The sequence below is a fragment of the Puntigrus tetrazona genome, chromosome 2, assembly GCF_018831695.1.
Source record: "Puntigrus tetrazona isolate hp1 chromosome 2, ASM1883169v1, whole genome shotgun sequence".
NCBI classification, from domain to species: domain Eukaryota; kingdom Metazoa; phylum Chordata; class Actinopteri; order Cypriniformes; family Cyprinidae; genus Puntigrus; species Puntigrus tetrazona.
In genome coordinates, this window is record NC_056700.1 from 20,329,022 (window position 1) to 20,355,111 (window position 26,090).

The following is a 26,090-nucleotide window of genomic DNA, read 5'->3' on the forward strand; positions in this document are numbered from 1 at the left end:
ACTCTAGATGGAGGGGGTGGGGGTGGGTGTACAGGATACTTCACACTCCCCGGATAGAGAAACAGGGAGGATGAACCCAAAAAAAAAGAGAAGACAAAAGAGAAAAGGACCTTAGGGTATACGCCCAACAATGTACTTCTATTCCTGACAGCCCTGCTTTCAGTTGTAAAACAATAAAAATGTTTTTTTTATTTTAAATCATCATTACCGTTACAAACAGGGCTGGGCAATATATCGCACGATATATTCATGCGCATCTCGTCAGTAAAGCCAGGTTCTTTGAATAGCGGTAAATCTCCATCAGCTGTTTTCAAATGGAGCGACGGTTAATACACAGAGCTGGGCAGTATCGCGTTCATTATCGCAAATGAATCATCCACGAACCTGAACCCGATATTGCGTAGCTCGTCAATAGCCCATTACCAGCTTTACTGACGAGATGCGCACGAATATACGGTGAGATATATTGCCCAGTCCAAATTACAAACCTCTCTGACTTTTTATTTCTGTGAATCACAATAGTAGATATTCTGAATACTTGCGCCTTTCCATACAATTCTAATGAATGGGGAGCGAAGCTTTCAAACAGCAGAAAGGTTATAGTAAAGACACGAGTAATGTATAGTAATAATTAATAAATGTCGGTTAAGACAATAATGTTAAAAGCTTTCAAATAAATGCTGTTCCTCAGAATGCCCTATTCAACAAAAATCCTGAAAAGTGTCAAGAATCAGACCAATTCATGAACGAATCATTCAGTCCAGTTTTATGAACCAGATCAATTGATTCTTTGAAAAGATCAGATTTAAGCCATGTCACCTTTGATTTTAAAGCCCTTTATACGGTAGAGACTGTTTCAAGGCGTCTTCACAGTGTTAAAAAGGAAAGTAAACTTGAAAAACTCAAGATTCTGTTATAAAGCCGCTGCTGTGAGACAACTGTGTCAGGTTCAAAAGGATTTATTCATGAATCAGATACTGGTATTTCTTTTATGAACACTAGGGCAGCTATTACGATGTTCATTCAATAACAATTTAACCGCTGTATTTCTTTCTTAATCAAATTAACTTCAAATACAGCACAAGTGTTCAATGACTCGCTTTTGTCATACTTCTATGTTTCTTGTTTGTTCTTAGTAAAACTCCACTCCCATTTCAGTTCAATTCCATGGCAACATCGGCCAGCAAATTCTTTTAAAATGTCCACTTTTGAGATCCACAGATAGAAAAAAATCACACCGACATGAAACTGAAATTAACTTTCATTTTTGACTGAACTATCCCTTTAAATACGCAACCCTAACTAAAGCCCGTACATAGGACTCTCAAGTAAAACTCTGCTCTAGTTCTAGGAATGCGTGTTTCTATGTCTGTGTAAAGGAAGAGGACTTTAAAAATGCAGAGAATTATAAATAACCATGTAATTTACACCGTTCATCTTGCCCAAGTGACTTGCTGCCAGCGTCACCGACGGTTCTCGTGTGCAAGTGAGACCGTGTGTATACCGAGTGTGCGAGCAAGGACACCGTGGTAATGTGTGTGTGAGTGTGTGAGGGTTGCTGTGTGTCTTACCTGCCCGTGTGGTCCCATCATGGGGTTGCTGGTATTGTGTGGGGGAGGCTGTGCGTGTGGTGACGGCTGCGAGCCGGGAGGCCCCTTTAAGAGAGAAGAGGGAGATGAGAGATTCACAGACGGCCTTCCAGTGAGGCCTGCTGCTGCCGAAGCCCTTGCACAAACACACACGACTAACACTCAACACACAAACGCACTCGCTAGGTACTAAACACTGGTGAGGAAATCCAAAGCTAGTGTGTAGAGTTCGATGAACAATGGAATAGTTTTATGACAATCAAACAACCGATACTGCAAATATGGCTAAATTCTATAGAAAAATGTGTTTGAGACTAAGTAGTGAGTCTGCAAATTCATAACACCAACCACATAAGCTCAACGGCACCAAGGGACACTCAACAATCATAACAGAAAATCTTAATCACTACAAGTATGAATGTACTAATATCTAAACATTCATAACTAGATATTTATTTTCATATAAGGGATATATTTAACTATTATATTAAATATATATATATAATAAAAATTTAAATATTATATATTTGAAATATTTTTATATAGATATAAAAATTTTATTATATTATTAATACATTGTATATTACATTTTAAGTAAACCATAACAACAAAACAAATTTATACGAAAAATGTCCTCACTAAAAATGTAAACCGCTACAAGACGTGAATTTAAGAATCACTAGATTATAATGTAAGTGTGAAGAATGAATATTCATTCTGAGACTTGCGAGAGGTTAGTTAAAATGTGTATAAATATAGAATGACAATGCACAATTCAGTATTTACCAACAGCGCTAAATCAGTTAAAAGATTGCATTAGGTTTATAAAATAATGTTCACAATTTTACGTAGTTCACATTTTTTTAATGTACACAATTTAATAAAGGAAAACAAAAAGAAGCTCCCGCTCCGATCATTTTAGCGAACGCATAGCAAGGCGCTTGTACTAAGTTGGCAAGTTCTGCATGAGTAGACGCCACACGCGTTTTCGGTAAAGAAAGCATCGCAGTTTGTGTACAGTACGTGCTGCAGAAATATTTCCACGAAATATGTGTCACATTAAACCCATTAAACCCTTAACTCCATATAACTACTGCACAGAGCTTCCATTAGTGTTCATTAATGATCAACAGGCCATTGAGCTCAAGTCCAAAATGGTTCTGTAAAGGAACATGAGACTATATGACTAATAACAACCGAGGAGCTTTGCTTCTGTTCCTCTGCATCCCCGAACAACAAGCCTGAATGTGAAACATATGGCATTATGGGTCCTGTGCATCTATATTAGCGTCCCTACAGAAGTGTTCATCCAATCACAGTCACGCTGCAGTCCTGCCTCATCGGGGAAAGATCTCAAAACAGCAATATATTAAAATCACTTCCAACACCTTGGAGAAGATAATAACCTGCCACTTACTGGCATGGCTATCAACAGAGAGCCCTTCAATCTCCATTCCCAGGCCCTAAAGGGGCAGTTAGTTTGACAGTATTCATACAATCTGAATGACGGCGGCAGGACGGCTGCAATAGCTCTTCCCGACCACTCGGGGGCAGTATTAACAAAGCAAAACTCTCACAAACAGAGGAGTTCACGTATCTCACAGAGGTGCAACAATAATTATTCGTGAACGTCTTTACTATTTGTCTACACAGTAAACAGATGCGATACGTTTCAATGCTAAACGCAATAACGCCTTTGAAGTTTAGCGAATAAACAAAAGAAGAAAAGAAAATCTTCTGAGCGAGGAGAGGCAGAATAGGCTGTTTTTTCATAGTCGGTAGTTTTTTCACCGCCCTGTCGAGTCTGTGTATGCGGTTGTGACCCGCACTTATTACTGCCTCTTGACCTTTGGCCAGTGCTCAGACCTCAGACAAGCCCTCCCGCTGGTTTCAGAGCGGCTGAGGAAACCATCCATCCAACACGACCGGAAATCTCCTCGCTGATGACCGGAGCTGCCACACAGACCGCAGCTGCAGAACAACACATCTGCCCAGGGTGCAACACTGACCCACCCACGGCAACAAAAATAACACAACCGAAAGAGATACAGCACAGTCAGGGTCTGACAAGTGGCCTATAGCAGTAAGTTAAGATGCTTTTGATACACAAAAGCAGCTGGACACTTTTTCAGTACAGTTTTGTTATTTCTCTACTGTCCGTATGATTAAAACGATCAAAAGGAGCACAACATAATAGGGAATTGAAAGGAATAATTCATTCAAAAACGAAAACTCTGTCATCATCCGCTTATCTTCATATCCTTACAGACCTTAGACTTGCTTTCTTCTGCAGAATACAAAAGAAGATATTTTGAGGAATGTTTGGAACTAAACCGCTGGGGCCCCATTGACTTCTTTTTTATTTTTTTGCGAAGGTCATTAGAACTCGAAACTGTGGAATCTACATATAGAAGTCAATAGGAAGAGAAACTGTTATCAACTTTCTTCGAAATCTCTTCCTACCTTCTAAATACCTCCTTAAAGTCAATGTGAACTGAAACTGTGGTCACTGAAACTCTTCACAATATCTACTTATAGAAGTCAACGGGAAGAGAAACTGTCAGATAACAAACATTTTTGAAAATGAAGTCATTGGGAACCAGAAATGTTTGGTTACTAATGTTCTTTGAAATATCTTCTTATCCTCCAAATATCTTCATATAAAAGTCAATGAGAGCTAAAACGTTTTCGGTTATCAACATTCTACATTCTCATAGAACTCAATAGAACATCAAAATGTTTGGTTAGTTGCATTCTTCCAAATATATTCCTCGCAAAGTTAATAGTGGTCATCAACATTCCTTAAAATATCATCTTATAAAAATCAGTGGGAACAGAAATTGTCTTGTTGCCAACATTCTTAAAAATATCTTCTTATAGATTTCAACGGGACTTGAAACTGTTTGGCAAGCAACATTCTTCAAAATATATTTTATGGAAGTCAACAGGAATGTAAAACTGACCATTTCTTACAGGTTTGGAACAACACGAGGGGTCAGTAAATTAAAGAATTTTCATTTTCGGGGCGGACTATCCCCTTAAGCATTGCTAGGTTGATGTAATTACATGGGACAACATTCATTTAGAGATACAAGCAGCCCGTTTATAAACACATGCATGAATTATGTGCACCGATAAACACTTGCAGCTTAGGTAAGGACTTTTTGAGCTGGTTTTGGGAGATTTTTGTTTCCGATTTAGCCATGACCTGTCTCTGACCTCCCTGTGAGAGAGGATCGCTGCGGGGTCTGGCATGAGAGCTGCTCCACTGACTGTCCCAGAAACCATGCGCCGATACAACAGGAATACATGAGCGTGTGTGTGTGTGAGAGAGTGTTTTCCCTGGCTGCCTGCCTTTTTCAGAGTGGGTCTGAGGGAAGGATTAGAGGGGTCTAGGGATGCTCAAGGCCTCTTTAACTCACAGTAGCACCGAGGTCATGACTGTTCATTACACCTCATCACACACAGCAGTGGAAGCGCTCACTCTTCTGCTTGCTGTCTGCCTTTCTCTGCTGAGCAATCTTGGTCCTTCAGTAACACCCGTTCACTTCCATTCCTCCTGAACTTCTACACAATAAAAGCAGGGGTACTGGTGACCATGTTGTCAAATATCTGCATTTTTCTATTATCCTGACCGGTGTGATCAAAAGTATCGGAAGCAATACCGTAGCTTGTTTTTTTACATACATTTTTAGCAATTTCATATGAAAAATCTGGACTTCACGATCCCATTTAAACCTGATAATTAAATGAGGAAAAAGTTTTTAAATCAGTCTCAGTAAAAACAGTAAAATCTTCATATTAAAATTAACATTTTACATTTTATATTCTACTATTGTAATTTATTCCTGTAATGCCAAAGCTGAATTTTCAGCCACGATTATTAAAATATTTATTAAATCACATGATCCTTCAGAAATTATTATAAACCGCTGGTTTGGTGCTCAAGAAACATTTATTTTCAGCAATGTTTCAGTATCTCATATTAAAATGATTAAAATAAAAATATCAAGAATTTATTTGAATAAAATGTCAGCGATTTAATGCATTCCTGCTGAATAACATTATTAATTTCTTTGAAAACACAAATATCTTACCCACCCCGAAGTTTTGAATGAAAGTGTTCATAAAATCAAAAAAAGTCATATTTTTATGACTTTAATCTCAAATTTACATTGTACACTAATGTACTTAAACGATGGTATAAAACAAAATTTGGCACAATTATTTCTAATATTATATTGATTTAATTCCCAATTTTAATAGAACCGTATAAAATCCTAGACTGAAGTACTGTTATTTAATCAGCAGACACCACTGTACAGGATATAGTCTCAGCTATTATAAAATGTATCAAGTATGAGCTAAAATGTCTATATTGTGCATCTCTCCTAAACAGATGAATGAACCAAAACCCACACAGTCCTGGTCTCTCAATGATGTGGTAGAAACTAATCTCAGGAGCAGCAATCACACACACACACACACACACACACCCTCAAACGCGCCAGAACACCTCACACCTCTTCTCTCTCTCCCTCAGCGCTGAGCTGATATAAATAGCACTCCTCTGCTTCTCCAAAAATCTCCTCCGCACCTCTCCCTCCTCCTCCTCCTCCTCCTCCTCCTCAAACCTTTCCCCTATATTGCTCTCCTAACCCTTCCCTCCCAGTACAGCGGAGATTCCAGACAGCGGTCGAAAGAGTCTCCTCCCTCGGCTCTGCCTTATCACTAACACTGCCAAATGCCAGACCTGTCCATCACTGAGCAAACGCTCCACCGCCCCCGCTGCATCATGGGAAGGGCTGTGGATGTGTACAAGCATGTTTGATTATGAGGCTACGTGTGTCCGTGCTTGTATGCAAGTCCTTGTGATGTTTCATGTAAACACAGAAATGAAAATTAAAAAGCTCTTGAACGCAATAAATAAACTAAATCTCCACCTCATGACAAGTAGAGGAAATTGTAATGAAAAACTGATGTCTGAGCACTTTCTAATTAATTTCACCATTACTATTGCTCACACTGAAGATTAAAGATTTGAATAGGCCACTAATAATTAGCAATGCACACATATTCACCAACAAGTTGTTAATTATTTTCACTTTATGTCCGATAGCATAAAAATATTTCATCAAATAAGCTATAAACAAAACCCGTGTAAAAGCATAAATGATCGTTTTTTAAGCATCACAACATTATAAGGTACAGTGTGAAAATTCATATTTATTTTGACATTTGCTATTAGTGTTTAGATGAACTTAAGGTTCGATGACAGCAAAGAGAAAACATAAGGAGAAAAATCGCTATACATCATTAATTATACGATATCAGCCAGCCCCATTAAATAAAAATAAACATAAAAAACCTCTAGAATTGATGACAGCATGGTGCAGATATATCATGCATCACTGCTAAAAATGTAAACTTTCTGCACTGTTTGTATTACAGACACATATAGCAACTCAAATCGACTGTCTTGAGAAGAGCTTTTAATCTGGCGGACGATAAAACGGGCGAAAAAATAAGAATGAAGGGAGGGACCATATCTAGAGAACAGAATATCATAAAGACTTGGCTTATTTTGACATGTGCCAACAAGTAACCACCTAGCAACCATTAAAAAACACTCAGAAGTCCTTAGCAACTGCAAAGCATAAAGGCAGCAATATTTCCACAGGAGAGTACCGCTCGCATTTTCTTCAGGACAAATAAAATCTAGTAATAAAAACTTCAGTGTTGCTGTATTACTGATAAAGAAGGCCATCAAAATGGCTTTAAGAAACTGATCAGAGAGAGAAAACTGCAAATGTCCACATCACATTTAACAAGTACAGGACCTTCATGAACACAACACGACCTGCAGTATGGAATGAATAAAGCTGCAAGCAGATGGATAGAGGAATGACAAAGAAAGAACAGGAGAAAGCTTAGCAGGGAAAAAATACAACAAAATATGAAGAGTGAAAATCCTATTCATTCACTTTCTCTCTCTCGGAGTCACGGTTAAATGTTTCGTAACACAGTTGATTGATAATCAGCAGCAACTGCTTCCACTGATTCTTAAAGGAATAGTTCACCCAAAAACTTCAATTCTGTCATCATTTACTCACCCTTGAGTAGTTCCAAACCTGTGTGAATTTCTTTGTTCTGCCAAAACATAAAGGAAGATATTTGCAACTAGGCTGTTTTGGGTCAACTTTGACTTCCATAGTAGGAAAAAATACTATGGATATCAGTGGTGAACCAAAACAAACTTCAAAGTATCTTTCTTTGTGTTCAGCAGAACAAAGAAATTCATACAGGTTTGTGAGTAAATGATGACAGAACATAAATTCAAATGTACATCCAAACTCCAGATATTAGTTGTTGAGTAAGTATTGGGGTCTCAATAAGTTGAGATAGGATGTAATACAGCTCCAGAAATGAAACTACAGCTACTTTCCACTAACATTTAATGCTCTGAGCTTCCATCTTACCAGTGAGGAATAATACTGTGCAAAAAACAGAAGTTCAGAATGATCTCACACAGACAGCAGAGCTCCAGGCTGCTGTCAAGCCGCCCACAGCCACAGACAGACCCACCAGCAGCCCACGCACACACAGAACGAGGGAGAGAGAGAGAGGGAGAGTGAGAGAGAGTGAATGAATGGATGAATGAATGAATGAACGAATGGAGCGCAGGTGTGACAGGGTGATGAATGAATAAGAAAGCAAAGAAGAGAATGAAACCAGCTGCGCTTACCTGAAAGAAACCAGGGGGCATGGGTCCACCTGGCATGCCGTCGTTGGGGGGCATGTTGCCCATTACGGGGCTGGGGGCTGCTGCTGCACTCTGAGAAACAGACAGAGAGAGCATGTTAATACAGATATTAGACAACCATGATACAAGACTAATATAACAGCAATGCTACTTTGATGTCAATGTGACCTTATTTATAGTGCATTGTTTGATGTTTTTTGAGTTATGAGTGTAATGCAGTACATTTATAAGTCTCATATATTGGACATACAGAATGTGCAGATGAAGATCATATTATTTCTTTTATATATATATGTATATATATACACGTATATATATATATATATATATATATATATATATATATATATATATATATATATATATATGTATATATATATATATATATATATATATATATATGTATATATATATATATATATATATACACGTATATGTATATATATATATATATATAAATCACAATGTGTTTGCCGTGTATATTTATTAGAAATTGTTAAATACAAACACACCTGTGTATATATTTAAGAAAAACTGCTATGCATATACATATATAAATAATAATATAATGTATATACCTGAAAATATTTAGCATATTTTCTAAATATTCACTGTATGTGTAATTATATGAACAATACTCTTATTTTGGATGTAATTAATCACGACAGCACTAACATACAGGTTATTTTATATAAAATATACATTAAAGAACCCCCCCCCAAAAAAAAGGCAAAGAAATAAATCACACTTTTGAAATTGAAATTGTAATAATAGGCATAATATTCATTCCATCTGTTAATCAGGTAGATGTTTTAGTACAATACAAAACAATTAAACATAGTAGAAATCGTTTTTTTGGTTTGTTTTCTGCCTCGATTAACAACAACTGTCTTACAAGACAAATACTTTAACAAGAGTTGAGCAGACACAATACAACTAAGACTATAAAGAAACAGAATAGCAGAACTTGATATATTACAGTTTGTGTAATTAAAGCAAACAAAGCTTTTAGCTGTACAACTTCGCTACACGGCTCTAAAACAGAGCAGAATGCTAAGTATCATTGTGCATTTACACAAGAAGATCGCTCTCGCTAAACCCTGCACATTCAACTAGAGTGCGAACACGAGACATTTATTTGCATCAGAAAAACGCCTGCACTACAGCTCGGCTCTTGTGTATCTGTGTACATACTTCCCCTCGTAAAAGGGGCATAAAAAAAGCAAACAGAGCGAGAGGAGCCTCAAGTGGAATCTCCTGAGCTAGTGGAACACTTAGAGACTGGGGCCCCTTTCCTCCGTTGGCCCCGTTCCCTCTTTCAAACCTCTTTAACAGTCTGCTGCTGCTGCTGCTGCTGGGGGCTTGTGTGCTTGCCAGTCTGCCCTGTTCTACCGGAGAGAGAGAAGATGGAAGGAGACGAGGCGCATTGTGCGAGTCTGTGTACGAGTGAGTGAAAACGAGAGGAAAAAGAGACTAAACAAGGAGGGAAAGGGGGGAAGGTAAAGGAGAAAGTAAGAAAAAGAGAAAGAGAGGGAGGATTAAAGAGCAAGAGCTGGCAGTCGGCTCACACGCTCCCTCCCCCTGCTGTAACTCAAACCTCTCTACAGCCGCCCTACAAACAGCTACGCCACCTCTGACCTCAAACGCACACATACACAAGCTCACACAGTCTCTCACACACACACACACACACGACCCAAAGGGTTAGTGGGCGGAGCTTACTGAGAACGTCTCCTCCGGTTTACTCCTGTAACGCAAACACTGAGGAAGGCTGGAAGGCGCAAAGATTTTGCTGCTGCTTGCTATTATTTGGCAAGAAAGTTTCCTACCAATTAAAGGGTTGCTCCACCCCAAAGTTTACATTTCGTCATTAATCACCTTCGTGTTGTTACCCCTTCCGGCGCCCGAATCTTTGAATAAAGTCGTCGTTTTTGTGTATTCTCGTAGCTTTTGAATATTAGAGTTGAACCAGATGGAGCATTCAGAAAATGTCTTTCATACTTTTCTGCACCTTGACAGCAACTGTTCGTCATGCATCTCGCAAATATGTCGTCAAACTTCGAGTACCAAAACAGTTTCTATGAAGCAGTTAAAATAATTCTAATTAAACTGGCTATTTCAACGAATCAAATACACTGAATCGGTTTTAAACTATGATTCAGTGAAATCTTAGCACATTAATTCAGATGTTAACAGACGTTTCTGCTATATGCGAACTATTGAAAATTCTTTTTTTCTGGCAATCTAAATTTAAGCAACATTGTGATGATTTTAATGTGCTTTCCATTAGGCCATTAAGTTTTTTAAAGACTGTGTGATTAGACTAGTTTTACAATTCCTCCTTGTCTTGTTTCTCAAAAGCATGACAGTGCTAAGACAGTAATGCAAGCTTCAGTAGAAAAATGCCATTTGATTTGGCAAGTTCGATTCATTTCTGTGAATTAGTTCAACCTGCTATTTTCAATTAATAAATTAAACCCTACGATTCACTGATCTGTGCGCATCTTTCATCTTAAAGACAGATGAAATGAAAATTCACTTTTGGTGAAATGTCAGACTTCTTTCTGGTTAATTATGTAAGGCATTTCCGCTTTATTTACTTCACTTAAACTTCATTCCTTTCTTACAAACAACTACAAGCTCACATCCAAAAATAACAATTGAACTAAACCAAGCCCTTCTAATAAATCTTTATAGTTGGATGTACATCACAGAAAACTACAGAAGAAAAAAATCTTCCCTATTAAGGATTTGACCTTTCATGCAGCGTGTAACAGAATGAAAACAACCTGCAAATTTTTACACCTGAAAGTGCATCGTTTCAAAGTTATTGTCTCTTAAAAGAAAAAGTCAATACTAAATCATTGCAATGAGTCATTTTTTAAACGGATCAGAAGCAGTTTTATGTTGACAGATATTACCGATACTTGTTTTTTTTTCCGCATTGGCTGCACAAAGTAGCACTGCGTTTACAAACGCTGCTTTATCAGGCATTACAGGAATGATGAAACGAACCAATAAAATACTGATTTTTGAAAATACGTGACAATAATAAAGGTTGAAAGATAATAAGATAGAATCTCAGCTTACATCGTCTAGCCATAATAAACACAAACGCATTCAAGAGGCAGGCAAGAAAAAAAAAACTGAGGTAGAGTTTGGCCTTAAACACACACATTGTGATACTGGTGGCTGGTACTGATCCAATACTCAGGGGAGGTGAGTGTCTGTGAACAGTGTCTGGTTCCTTGTTCCACTCTGAGATCTGTGGCTCTTATAGAGCTGTTATACAGCATCACCCCCTGTGCCACGCATACACACCAACACACACACGCATGCATGCGCGCGCGCGCGCGCTCTGTCCCCCCTCGCCAACCCAACCAATCCCAGCTAACACAGCAGTACAGGGGGCGTGTGGTGAACCGTAACCCGGGGCGACCAGAGAGTATTAGTGCTCGGGCTCCAGCTCTTTTACGAGGAAAGAGAGAGAGAGAGACTGCGGTGGCTAGATATGGCTTCATACACACACGCTTAAACACACAAAGAGCTGTGTATACACCAGACAGAGGGTGTGTGTGTGTGTGTGTGTGTGTGTGTGTGTGTGTGTGTGTGTGTGTGTGTGTGTGTGTGTGTAAAACCCAGTCCTGCGAGTAAGATGCGGCTCTGTTCAGGTGCATAAAGAGAGAGTGAGGAAGAGGGGGAGAAAGAGGCCTCCTTCGCCTTGTTGCCATGACAACTCCGACCTCAGCTCTCCCTCTACAGTGCCATTAAAACCCTCAGGCCGTCAATCATCTGCCAGTAGGGAGAGCGTGTGCATGTGTATGTGTGTGTGTGCGCATGCATGAGAGAAGGGAGGGACCAAGCTTTTCAGCGCTCGTCTCGTTCCTCACTGATTACTGCCATCATCTCATCAAGCCATTAAACAGCAGCTCATTTCGGTATACACACCTCTACACCAGCCACTAAATAACAGTACTCATGTAAACATAAACATACACACACAACACGCTCTCTCGGGTATTACGCTTCGGCACGGTACTCAATACCCGCTGCACAAGTAAACAAACACTCCAGCATGTTCGTATAAACACTTGGGGTTTACATCTCAACACCAGTTGCAAAACTAATATTCGACAACCAGTGCTCGAGAAAATAAGACACATGTGGCTATGATAAAATATAAAAAAAAAGGAAAAAAAAAAGTGTGGGGTGGAACCATGCTAAGAAAAATACGATAGAAATATCATGGTATTGTGCGACTACCATATTGATATGCCTCAGCATTAACAGCTTTTACTAATCTTTAAAAAAAAAAAAAAACCTGCCTATATACATTCATATACTAACTATACACACACACACACACACACATATATATATATACACACACACACACATATATATATATACACACACACACACATACATATATATATATATACACACACATATATATATATATACACACACACACATATATATATACACACATATATATATATATATATATATATATATATATATATATATATATATATATATATATATATACACACATATATATATATATATATATATATATATATATATACACACACATATATATATATATATATACACACATATATATATATATATACACACATATATATATATATATATATATATACATACATATATATATATATATACACACATATATATATATATTGGTGTCAATTATGGTGTTGCTATGGCATTATGTCCAAACAAATTGCCTTTTTTTTTATTAATTATTATTTTTGTGTTTACAGGTTTCTTTGCTAACCAGTTTCTACACACCACCACACTCCCACTCACAAAACAAACATGTCTTAAGAATCTAAGCTTGATAAAAACACCACCAAGGCTACTACTCTAATTCATTTACATTTCAAGCTGAAGTTCAGTCAATTAAAACTTCCCACATCTAAATGTTATCGGGCCGAGTGGCGGGACCTGTGGCATCCCTGAATGACTTGCTCCTGTAAATACACTCTTCTTTGAGGACAGACCTCTGAGCGGATGTGCAGGTTATTAAAAATGATTCAGCGGGCAGAGTGCAAAGCGGGGGGGCGAGGATCGGACCCTTCAGCTCGGTCCAGCGTCCTTAACCTTTCCACATCTCCTCCTCTCCAAATCACTCCTGATGGCATTCTCTCCGGTGGCTTCCATATCCCTGCTTTTCTCTCGGTCCCGCGAGTCTCTCTTCCCTTTTCGCTCTGTTCCCATCTCTCGCGTACTCTCCTGTGTAGCTGGAGTTGAGTCTATAAAGATTAGCTGGAGAGACCTGCATGCATAATCAAGCTGCAGACAGATGTGTCGTTAACTGAATGGGAGATGTGCGTGTGTAAGAAGGTGTGAAGGAAAGTGAAGTGAAAGTCGGTTGTGAGGTGAGGATAGTCCACTAACTAAAGCTTATCCAAGCACAGAGCAGCTAGAACTTTAAATCCTTCCTTTGCATGTGAACTATGCGGACCTAAAACCGGTTTCTACATGTCACCCGTGTTAAAACTTTTCCTTCTTTAGCCTGTTTAAAAAGTTTGTTTACAGATAAAAAGGCATACTTAACGGCAATAAGAAAAATAGCGCAATAAAGACAAATCTGTAGTTCTAATAATGAATTATGGGGTTCGCCAGGGTTGCCAGGTCCGCATAACAAAATCAACACTATGTACGATCATGGACAAAACTATCCCAGTGACATTTTGACCAAAAAAAGACAGAAAATTACAAAAAAAAATAAATTTTAACCAAAATAGTTTAAATCAGATGAATAAATCATTTTTCACTGTTAATTCATGTAACTATAATAACGTTAATGAATATAATATAATATAATAATAATTATAATAATATAATAATATTTGTAAAAAATTACAAATTAATAACAAACACATAGAGATCACATAAAATGATTTGTATGACGTTGTGTTGTTATATTTTGTCTTGTTTCTGCAATATTGTAAAACCCAGGAAAAAAAGGGCAAAAACTAGTGACAAATTCCCACAGCTTTGAAATATTTTAAAACCTGAGAGAGACGCCATCCTCATCTTTACTGCTTTCATGTCCGTCAACACAAACACAATCCTCGCCAGCTTTGTCAAATGGCTGCGCATGCTTCCCGTACTGACGATCTTCTACAAAATGTTCGCAGACAAATTATGCGATAATTGGACTAGCGACAGCAGGTTAACCAAAGCGGTCTTTCAGAGCCAAAGCACGTTCATCGGGTCATTAAGTTCCACTCAGACCTGCGGCCTGGAAACTGTTTCAACGCAAACACACCGATACCCCCGAGCGTGTCCGTTCACATGAGCCGCGCTGACCCACTCCACAGATAAGACACGGAGATAAACACCTGTGTGGGAAAACACACAGCAGATCCGCCTCGGCAAACTTAACTCCGGTGCTGTGAACTACTGCTAATGAGGCTAACGTGCTGAAGTACTCTAACAGAATGAGAGAGAGAGAGAGAGAGAGAGAGAGAGAGAGAGAGAGAGAGAGGTGAAAGCCAGGCCTTGTAGCCTTTCATTAGGCCGGTGACAGCCCCACAGGGAGAATACTGTGTCACAGACCTCTGTGAAACAAAAGAAATGAGGGGACAGAAACTGCTGCCAAGACCACACTGCTAATTGGAGATAATTAATGCCATTAATTAGGCACTGTGAGGGAGGGAGAGGTGGGGAGAGAAGCAGTTATGCAGAAGAGAAACAGGAGAGGGACGGAGAACGGTACAGGGAGAGCACCGAGGAGTTTCTGGTGTGCGCTCACAGTGTCCGATTCCTCCGTGACCCGGGTAAGAGGGGGTCGACGACACCTTGGAGCGCACCTCTTGGCCCGCAGAAAATCCGAAATGCAAAATGAGGCAGTGCACTTTTAAACTCGCAGCTTCGGGGAGAGTTACAGGCAATGCCCCAGCTAAAAGATACAAGGCAGGAGTGAGAGAAGGCATATTATGTACAGTAACACTGGAACTTGCTCTCTTAATCCACAGGCAAAGCATGAAGAATTTTCTACTGTGGAAGCAATGTGAACTCCAGCGACTGACACATTAGATAATGAATGGGGTTAAGACTCAAATGAAAAGCAATTTCACATTTTTTAATAATTGTAATAATGCATTTGTAAATAATTCAATGTTAATTTTGAAAGGTTCGTTTTTTTTTGTGTTTTTTTTGCACACCAAGGATGCAGTTCAAATTTCAAGAATACAATAAAAACAATAATACTGTATAATATTTCTATCATTTAAAAATTAACCTTTTAATTTAAATAGATCTTAAAATTTAATTTATTTCATCTACGGACTTGTTACATGATCCTTTTTTTTTTTAAAACCATTATCAGTATTAAAAAAGTTGTGTTGCTTAACACATTTGTACTTTTGATACTTGAATTTGAATTTGAATTAAAAAAACACCCAAGCTTGAATCGTGGTATGTGATAAATTGTAAATAATCAGCATTTTGAGTAAATTTAAATAAATTTTTAAAAAGCCATGCAGTAAATACTAAATGTTTTGATGCTAAAACGTAATTTATTAAATAATAATAGTAATAATAATCATCTTAAAAAAGAATAAAAAGTACCTGCAAACAAACCTCATAAACATCAGATAAAATGTTAAAATACAGTATTTTTAAATGTTTCTGTGCAAATGTATAAATAGATGCACTCTATTACATATCAACATTTAACTTTGATAATGATAATGATAATGAGTGTGTCCAGTAACTGCACAGTATTATTTCTAATATTTAAACTGACTGAAATTACCGTACAGGGATAGCCTACGCCATACTGAACCAGGGCATGACTGTGTCTCTGGGCGAGGTTGAGAAAGGGAAGAAAAAAAATGTGAAATTACTAAAACTGAAACATGTTATGATGAGCCAGCTTAACCCATTTTTGTCACCCAGAAGCCTTTGGCAGACACACTCCTTACACACTGACCTGCGCCAAAACGTGCCTCACACTTCTGAAGCGACACAAAGAGCAGCTACTGTAAATAAACTTGGGTGAACAGCGTGGGCCTTTGAGATGTGAGATTACGTATGCGAGAAGATTTAAAATTCTGTGTCTTCTCACTACCTCGCAAGGATTTCGGCTGTGACAAAGTTAAAATCAATACCATATAGGCCTAAACAAAATTAACTACGGTTAAACGAGACAGTACGGCATTTCAAAAACTAAGCATGCAGGCAAACCAAGTTGTAGGAGAAGACGACTTCATTAGCTTCTCAATCTCATACACAATATATATATATATATATATATATATATATATATATATATTTTAATTAGATATTCACACATTCGTTCACCACTGGTACATCTGCCTGAGACTGATGGTCAATTAGCCGAGATTTTCTCTACACTTGCTCACTTCAGCCTTGCTTAAACTTCGATGACCTCTCAGTGACCATAATAATTTGGACGGGCACATGTTTCGAGTGACCGGTTTTAGTGCAGAACCCCCTGTGTGCTCCGAGCAAGCTTTCCACTAATGTCCACAGCAGGGTGCGAGCACACAGGTCAGATAAACAACATCTCTTAATCCAGTGTAAAGCCGGATCTCAACCCGTAAAGAGTGCAAGAGCTCAGAGGACAGCAGACGCAAACATCTTAAACTTTACAGATGCTACTGGTGGTCTATGAAACTGCCTGCTTGTAATATAGAGCTAAAAACCACAGGGGGCGCTCTGCAGCAAATACACTTCCCTGGCTTTAAATGTCATGTAGCATGACATGCCTGTAAATAAATTAAATGACCACATTGCTTTGACATTATGGAATTATGTTACTAAAAGTAATTAACTGACAAGATTATTTACATATATTCTTTTTGTTTTATATGAAGAAGTCAGTGAAAATGACACGAGGGTGAGTAAATTAAGGCAGAACTTTCATTTTTGGGTGAGCGGTCCCGTAATTTCTCCACAAGAATGATTTGAGAACAACCGTGTGGTGTTTAAATCTGCTTTGGACGTGATCAGATGCTGCAGATAAAGAGAGCGGAGTCGAATAAAGTTGTCAGGGCTTCCTCTCGGCAGCTGGCAGCTTGCGAACAGGCACTTGCATGTCATTGGGGCAACCTGCACCAGCGTCTCCATGAATAAATAACAACACACCTCAAAATATCCCTGCAGGCCATGCCACACACCACAGCACATACAGCTTTATCACTCCCTCAATGTCATGGAATTTCATCCCTCTCTCTCTCTCTCTCTCCTCCGCTGCGCTGGTGCGTGTGAGACAGCGTTATGCAACAAGAGGCAAAAGTGTGTGTGCGTGTTTGAGTGTGTTGCAGGGTGTGTTAGGCATTAACTATACATTTAGAGTGATCTCCGTTTTCCTTTAGATATTTAACCCCTCCCCTACCGTCAACGCTAGTTTTCCATCCAACCTCTGGATCTGATTTGAGGTATAGCTCACGCATGCACGTTTAAAGGAACTTCCATGTCGTTCGTAATCATGTTCACGTTGACATATTGTCATTACAGGGCACGGTTGCTAGATGCACAAAGCTACAAATCCTTTAGCAGGGTATTTTCAATACAACAAACTTTTTCCCATTATGTGAAACATCTCATGTCATTATAAAAGCTTGGTCTTAAGAATCATCATGGAAAACCAGTAAGCCTCAAACGTTGCCTTTACTAAATTTTACCATAATAACCATGGTTACTGCCACAACACCAATATTACATTTATTTCACTTGGGAAACCATGATCAATGTGTATGGAATCTCAGTATAAGCTTTAGGATTTTTGGGAGATTTTATTCTTTATTTATACCCAAACTCACCAAAATCCTTGGCGGCTTAATATTTTTACATTTAAGATTTTAGGATCTGATCCAAAAAAAATTTAACTTTCTACTTTCTGACACACATGCATTATAAATATTTTGCATTATAAAATTAACCACAGCATCAATAAAAACAGCAAGAAAACAGAAACAAAGTAAATAAAGTGTTAATGCAATAAATTAGATTATATTACATAACTCTACATTGATTTCATAAGGATTGCATTCAAATAGCAATAATATATATATATTTATATTTATATATTTATATATATTTTATTTTTTTTTTTTTTTTTTGTTTTTGACCAAATAAATGCATCCCTGGTGACCAAAAATCTCACCAAGCTCAAACCTTTGAAACCTTTGTATGCAAATTCATTTCTAATTTGAGGCTCTTCTGGCACCCAACATCACAACAAGATGATATTTTAAGCTCCTTTATGTAGCCGAATCTGTGCTGGTTTGAATGGGCTGCCTCCAGTCTTCCCTTTGTTTTGCATCCAGCTAGCGCTGTGAGGTAATTGTGACGTCAGCCCTAAAAGTGTCTGGTTACCTTCGATTGGCTTGGTCATGCGTCACTCGAAACTCAACAGGCCAATCAGAAGAGAGGCTCATGAATGTTAATTATACGGGCCAAAATCGACCTGTTTTTGGAAGTACTTCTGAGAGAGAAGCTTTACAAATACATTGAGATGTTTTATTGTTACTTATACCACAAATATATAATCTTAAGGACATCAGCACCTAAAATAAAACTCCAGAAAGGTGTACAATATGGGACCTTTAAAATAATACAACCAAATAACACAATATAATACAAACAATGACACTGCAAACCTCCAGGCAACAGACTGACCTAGAATCAGAGACTTTAAGACCCTGAAGAGAGTCGTACCCCCAACACACTCTCTCTGACACGCACACACACACATCCCTAAAATTCCAAGCTCTCCCTCCCCCTTTCCTGCTCTATGCTAATTCTGTGAGTGAACGCACAGGCCGCTAAATCCCAGGAGAAGGAAGAGTGTCGCTTGCCTCTACCCTTCCCTCTCTTCTTCCCTCCCCTATCGAACACCCCCCCCACCCTTTACCAATAGGGGATGGGTGTCAGCAGCTTGCCGAAGCTGTTGCCATGGAGACGGGTCCTGTCTGCACTCCGTCCCCCAGGCATCCCAGATCAAGAAGGCAGAGGGGGGAAAGAGAGGGATAAAAGAGTGAGAAAAGAAAGAAAGAGTGTGTGTAAAACAGAAAGTAAGAAGGAAATAAGAAGCGATGCAAGAGAGAGAACTCTTTGGAGAAGATAACTATATAGGTAAGGCCAATATTTGGCTAAATTGAGCTTGTCGACTTGGCCACTAAAGACATCTGCTACTGAATTTGGCAATGCATAATAATCACGACTAACCGCAGTCAAAATAAAAGTTTATTGACACTTTTATTTTTATAGTGTATATATATACACTATAAAATTATACATGTATTTATAAGCACATATATATATATATATATATATATATATATATATATATATATATATATATATATATATATATTTTTTTTTTTTTTTTTTTTTTTATGTGTATATATTTATTTATTTATTTATTTATTTTCCAGTGAAAGAGAGAAAGAGAGAGAGAGAGAGAGAGAGAGAGAGAGAGAGAGAGAGACAGAGAGAGAGAGAGAGAGAGAGAGAGAGAGAGACAAAGACTTTGATCAATTTCTAAATGCAATAAGCTCAACAGGATGATAATTATTACCATTACGCCGTTTATTTTAAGATAATGATCTGCTGACTGAACACTATCCTGCTTATATCACACCAACTTATCAAATTAATAAATAAATGGGTATTAAATATTAATTTTGAGCTTTTATTATGCAGGAATAAAAAGACTGCAGAGTGATATGACAGCCTAGCACAGCTATTTTGTCAATCGGCCGGTCAATTAGCATCAACCATTAGTGAGAAAATCCAACTTTGCCACGGATGACGGATAGGAAATGAGACAGCGAAACACGCTAGTGACGGAAGAGTGTCATTGTAAAGTATCATTAGTGCTCCGATTCAGCCAGATCACGTATCAAACGCTGTCATGCTGTCAAAAAGCTAGCTTGATTGGCTTGCACCCTGCAAACTTGTGCGCTCTCGCTCAATGCGACCGTTTCCAGTAGCTAACAGAAGTCAGTTGCGAGAACAAAAGGGGGTTTCCTGCTCTGGCTTAAGGGGGCGATATGTCATAACAGGACATGAGAGATGTCACTTTAAACTCCGAAACACACGAAACGAGAACACAGGAGGAGGAGGAGGAGGCGGTCTGGCCTGAGGAAAAATAACAGATGTCTTTGTCCGCTGACTTCAGACTATCATTTAGACTTCCATTACATAAACCGTGATACCTCAAACAGTCATTTGCGCCCCTCAGGTGTTCAGCGCTGAGGTAAAGCATCTCCGCGAAGTCACTCCATTTCCCTTTCGTGAGTCCGAAGCAATAACTCCTGCGTGAATATGAAGTGAGCGCATTAAGGGCTGATAATGCAGGGGCTGGGAGGTCTTGCGCGAGATAACGGATGACTTTTGCCTGCGTCTGGCCGGCTCATCTGTGCCGTAATTGAACCAATCAGAGCCTCTGCTCCTCAGTCACCTTCTCTGTCACCATCAGAGGAGAAAGAGGGAGAGAGCGACGGAAGGGGGTTGGTGGAGACAGCAAAAGGGAGAGAAAATTCCCTCTGTGCCTTAGCCAGATTAAACTGGCTTTGTAATCCGCTTGGTTTTCACCCCCTCGTCCTCAGATCTGTGTGTGTGCGCGCACGGAAAAGATAGGGAAAAAACACACAGCATAAGTCGAGGGGGGAAAGGGGGAGTGAGATTTCCGTTATAAACAAACCGCACGTGTTCCAGACACTCCAACATAAATATAAATGAGGAAAAGATAAAAAAGGAGGCGCAGGAGATTGTGTGTGTGTGTGTGTGTGTATGAGAAAAAGCTGGATAGGGAGCATGGGAAGCGGTGAAAAAAAACAGTGCGAGTGTGTGGGCTCCTATCGTAACAGGAACGAGGCGGGATAACGCTGTTTGCACACACGCTCTCTCGCTGTCAGTCTGATGGTGTTGATGACAGCAGGACTGAACGGAAGATGCCAGGAGGTGACTGCTTCACACTGCTGCCAGATAAAGAGAGAAGAACACGTCACATAACACAGCAAGTGGGTGGAAGAGAGTGTGTGTGTGTGTGTGTGTGTCTGTGTGTATGATCGGCCCTCACTAAATCACACTTGCTGGTGGGGAAGACCAAACATGCAAACTGTAACACGTGTGTGTGTGTGTGTGTCACGACTGGTCAATGATGGATTTGTATTAATCTGCACTCTCTGATATACAGAGGAGCAGGATAACGCGTCAAACGTGCCTGCATTCCATGTGGGTCTCCTTTCTACTGTCCGAACAACTATTAGAGTTAGTTAAAGTTTGTCAAATTGAGAGAACACCGAATTCTCGAGAACCATTTGAGGTCTATTTTAAACTAGACTTACGAGACCATTCCCGAAGGCATCTGTCCGCGTGGCTGTTTAGTGAATGAAAACGGATTCATGTCATTTTTTTTAGAGGTTCAGATGGAAAAGAAAAAGTTCTAAATTGAATTTAGTTAGACTGGCGGAAAAATGAGACAAGAAAGAAAGAAAATAAATATATCAAGGAGGGAAGGAAAGAAGGAAAGAAATTAAGAAACAAACAAAAAGTAAGTCAATAGTTGGAATAGTCAATAAGGTGACCGTCATGGAAAAAAGTCAGATATGGTGACTAAAACAATATTAGCCAAATATAGAGAAGCTTTTTGGGAAAACTTCTACAACAGTGAAAGGCAGAAAATGTTGTTTAAATCTTAATCTCTGTTTGAGAGATTTTTTTTTTTTACTTTTTACTTGCCTTCGAAGCATTCTAGGTATATGTAACTTTCTTCTTTCAGACGGAGTTGAAATATTAAATTCTTGACACTTCTATGTTCTATGCTCTATCATTGCAGTGAGAGGGTGGCTCCTTTAAAAACATGTTAAATAAAGTGCACGCAAATGTAATTCGTCACTAATCACGTGACACAGTGCGTCTTATATAACCTACCGGGACTACTTCTGTATCCTACAGTCAGCAGAAATGAGAAAAAAAAAGCATTTATTACATTTGAAAATGAATATTTATCTTACAAAATGCATGGATTCGCCACAGGAGGCCTCTTTTTACCCCAGGGAGCAGCGTGAGGGCCGTTTTGGTAGGTTTGCACGCACTTTATTCAAGATGTTTTAGACTGTTAAACTGAACCACTCGCCTATTGCAATGATTAGAAGTAACTCCGAATAAAATATTCTGAAAGAAGTAAGTCTCATACACCTATGATGATTTGAAGGTTAGTAAATCACAGGATAATCTTTTTTGAGTGATATAGCCCTTTAAATATTATTGGAAAAAAAATATTTAGAAAAAAACCCCCGCTTCTTTGGTTTGAAGTTCAGGAGGGCAAATTGTAATTTAATGAAATTGACTGAGAGCAGCGTTTAGGCATGTTTGTGTCATGTTAAGTTCATCGTGTTAGTCATGACATTCACAATGCAGCGATCCTGTGACCTCTGCGACACACACCTGCGACCTCGACTAATTAACAATACAATGATGACAAATTATTAGATTGGTCAATCAACTCCCCGTTACAATGCCAGCGCCCATGCAAAAAGAGATTCTTACAGTAAAGCAGAGGTTGAGCTTTTTGTTCAATTAGTCAGTTACTTGACCATCATAAACATCCCTTGAATTACAATGGTAACAAAAATAGGAAGTGTAATAAAAGAAATACGAACACTGTAACCATTTTATCATGTGACCGGTGTGAGAGAAAAATAATTCCAGACTACAATGTCATCAAATGATAGAGGACGACAAAGAGCCAAGGACGGTCTACAGCGCTAAGAACAGCAGTATTTTGCACATTAACGTTACCATGGACACCATGCCAAACGTGTGCATGCCGTACATGCGGACACGGCCAAGTCTGTCTGATCTGTTTATACCAACACATTAAAAACAACTCCAGAGGCTGAAGAACGGCTGAGAACAGATTCCTTCCTCTCCGTCTCCACGAAGAAGACCCTCATTAATTCATGGGGGAGAAGCTCACAGACATCAGCGAGCAGAAAAGAAATGCGTTCCGCCGTAACGGTAATGACTTGGATAAAAAGAAATAAATCTATTTGCTGAATAAAATGTTAATCTTGCAGCTTTTACAAACATTAAAATCCTCTAGTCATTACTGCATTATTCCCAGCTAAGTCTCAGTGCTGATGAAGTCATGAGGAACTAGATCCTGAACAGATTTAAAGGCTTTTTATGTTTTTTTTTTTTTTTTCTTTAAACAGATTCACGGCCAGTGAAGGAGAGAGAAAAGATTCTGGAAATGTTGCAAGCTGCACTCAAACTTATAACACTCACATGAGCATCATAGTTACATGTAAAGCGGAAAAAATTTAAAAAAGAAAGAAAACATATGAGAAAAAGAGGTAGGGAGATATAAAGCTGGAAAAAAAGTTAACGTAAAAAAGAAAGCAATTGAAGAAAGACGTGACCACCCCATCTTAACGAGAATAGAACAAAGAGAAAAATGAAAGGAAAATGAGTAAAAGAAAAAAAAAAAAACAATAAAATAAAAATTCTTTATTTTGGATGCAATTAATTGCAATTAATCGTTACCCAGCACTAAAAAAAAAAAAGACAATGATAAAAGCAAGAAAAAGAATAAATATAAAGGGAAAAAACCTGAAGAAAAGCTGGTTCATATCAAATATCCAAATCATTAAGGCACTACTGATTGACTCCAAAATATTTTGGCGTGCACAAACAGGCTCTGCAGTGACTGATCCTGTCAGATCACTGCAACTCTCCAGCGCCTTTATTAACACAACTAAACCAACCAAATTACAGCGGTACACTTCATTTGTGCTAATGCAAAATCCATAAGAATTTAGTCATGTGATTTAACTAATTAGTGGGTCAACACTGCCGCACAACTGAGCCTCCTGAAGCGTGTGGAAGCAGAGCAGCTCGCAGCATCACATGCATCTAACTGTCCGCGGAGCACCGCTCGACATTACAGCGCGTTCACTTTATCGATTAAAAATTGGCAGAGAGCTCCAACGGACTGGACTCAAGAGGAAGAACAATCTGCATAAAAGTGTAAGCAGATTGGCAACATGATGAACCAAGCTGTGTTAATATTCTCCAAGTAAACAATTATGTTAAAAATATAAGTGAACGTTATTCTAGGATAAAATTTCAATAATAATTAAATTAAAATTAAATAAAAATAAAATGGGCGTATTAGAATGATTTCTGAAGGATGTGACATGAAGACTGGAGTAATGAAAATTCAGCTTTGTATGTATTAATAATAATAATAATAATTATAACAATAATAATCTTTATTTTCTTATTTTTGCCTTTAAATGTTTCTTCTCAAAGCATTTTACATAAATGAATAAAATAAAATACATCATATAAAAAACTAAATAGAAAGAAAATATGCATTCAAAACACTAAAAATAATATAAAAAGAATATAAATTTTTTTACTAAAAGCTATCCTAAATAAATGAGTTTTAAGGCAAGATTTAAATAGAATATAAATTTTAAATTGTGTTGAATTAAATTTTGTTGTTTTTACTGCATTTTAAAGGAAATAAATGCAGCTTTTGTGAGCAAAAGAAACTGTTAGGGGAAAAAAAAAAAAAAAAAGTTATACTGGGTAGTCCCCCAGTCCAGGACTACATAGTTCAACTGCTGAAATAGAAACCAGGTGAATGGCAAAACGTCCCTTTGCAGAAGAGATTTCAAGCATGTTGTGCCTGGTTATACTGTAGGCAAGCAGAAACGAGATCTTTGTTTTTCCTTCATTTCTTTCCTTCCCATTCTCCTTTATTTCTTTTTCCATTTCTCTCACTCTCTTCGCTTTTCTCACGCTGCAAGAAGGACAGCGGGTCAAGGAAAGAGCGAGCGGTGTGCTGGGGTTTCAGTGTGGTATAGAATGTAAATGAGGTGTGTAGCGAGACTTACTGCGGGCCTCCGCCTGAGGTCTAACCGTACCACAGCTGTGCCGCTTCAGCCCTATTCCAACCCTGTATCGACAAGCGGCGCGAGAGTATTACTGCAAATTGAGCTTGGAGTGTTTTGAAATATTTTAAGGTCTAATGGTGCCTTTAGAGTCTGGATTTTTTTATTCTCTGCAAGCTTACAAAAAAAAAAAAAAAAAAAACCTTAAATCGTTAAATTGTCTCCCTGATAAATTGGTCTGGACAGGTACCGATTAAGCTCTATTTTTCTGAAGTTCTCTTTCAACAAAAGTCAACATCGCAAAGTTCAAATGTTGGTTCAGAGCTAGACAGAAGGGACCATGTACTCTTGCTCTCTTCCTCCCTCACACACACACACGCATAAAGGTGCAGGTGTAATCATCAGGGAGGCATGAGATGCTGCTGGAATGACAATGGTAATCTGACAGCATTACCGTCACTGGCTGCAATATATGCAAGACTCTATATAAGATATATGATGATAATATACAAGACCCTACACAAATCCGGACAGAAAAAAAAATCTGCTTTCCACAGCCGATCTATATGGATCATCATCATCATTTTGCAGCAAAACTGCCACCTTTTACATTGTACATAATTTCAGCATTCAGACCTCACTGCAAAGATGGAAAGACACTGGGGCCCTGTTCAGACTTATATTAAGAAAGCGCTTAATCATTGTATTTTTATAAAAATAATTGCTTAAGTAATTTAGATATTTATATTTTAAAAAAAGACACACAAATGTAAGCATTATTGAGATTAATAAAGATTTTAAAGAAAAATAACCATT

The 26,090-nt window shown here is 38.3% G+C and overlaps 1 protein-coding gene across 2 annotated transcripts in view; it reads right to left on the reverse strand.

The window, feature by feature from the left end:
- The window catches only part of zgc:110158 (uncharacterized protein LOC553590 homolog), a 59,677-nt gene that overhangs the window by 11,841 nt on the left and 21,746 nt on the right, over nt 1–26,090 (reverse strand). Inside the window, exons 5-6 of one of the 2 annotated variants that reach the window (XM_043217742.1) lie at nt 8,335–8,424; nt 1,572–1,655 (exon numbers count right to left, since the gene is read on the reverse strand). In XM_043217742.1, the coding sequence (XP_043073677.1) occupies nt 1,572–1,655; nt 8,335–8,424 (174 nt within the window). The remainder of the gene's footprint in view (nt 1–1,571; nt 1,656–8,334; nt 8,425–26,090) is intronic. The other variant, XM_043217750.1, reaches the window with a different exon arrangement.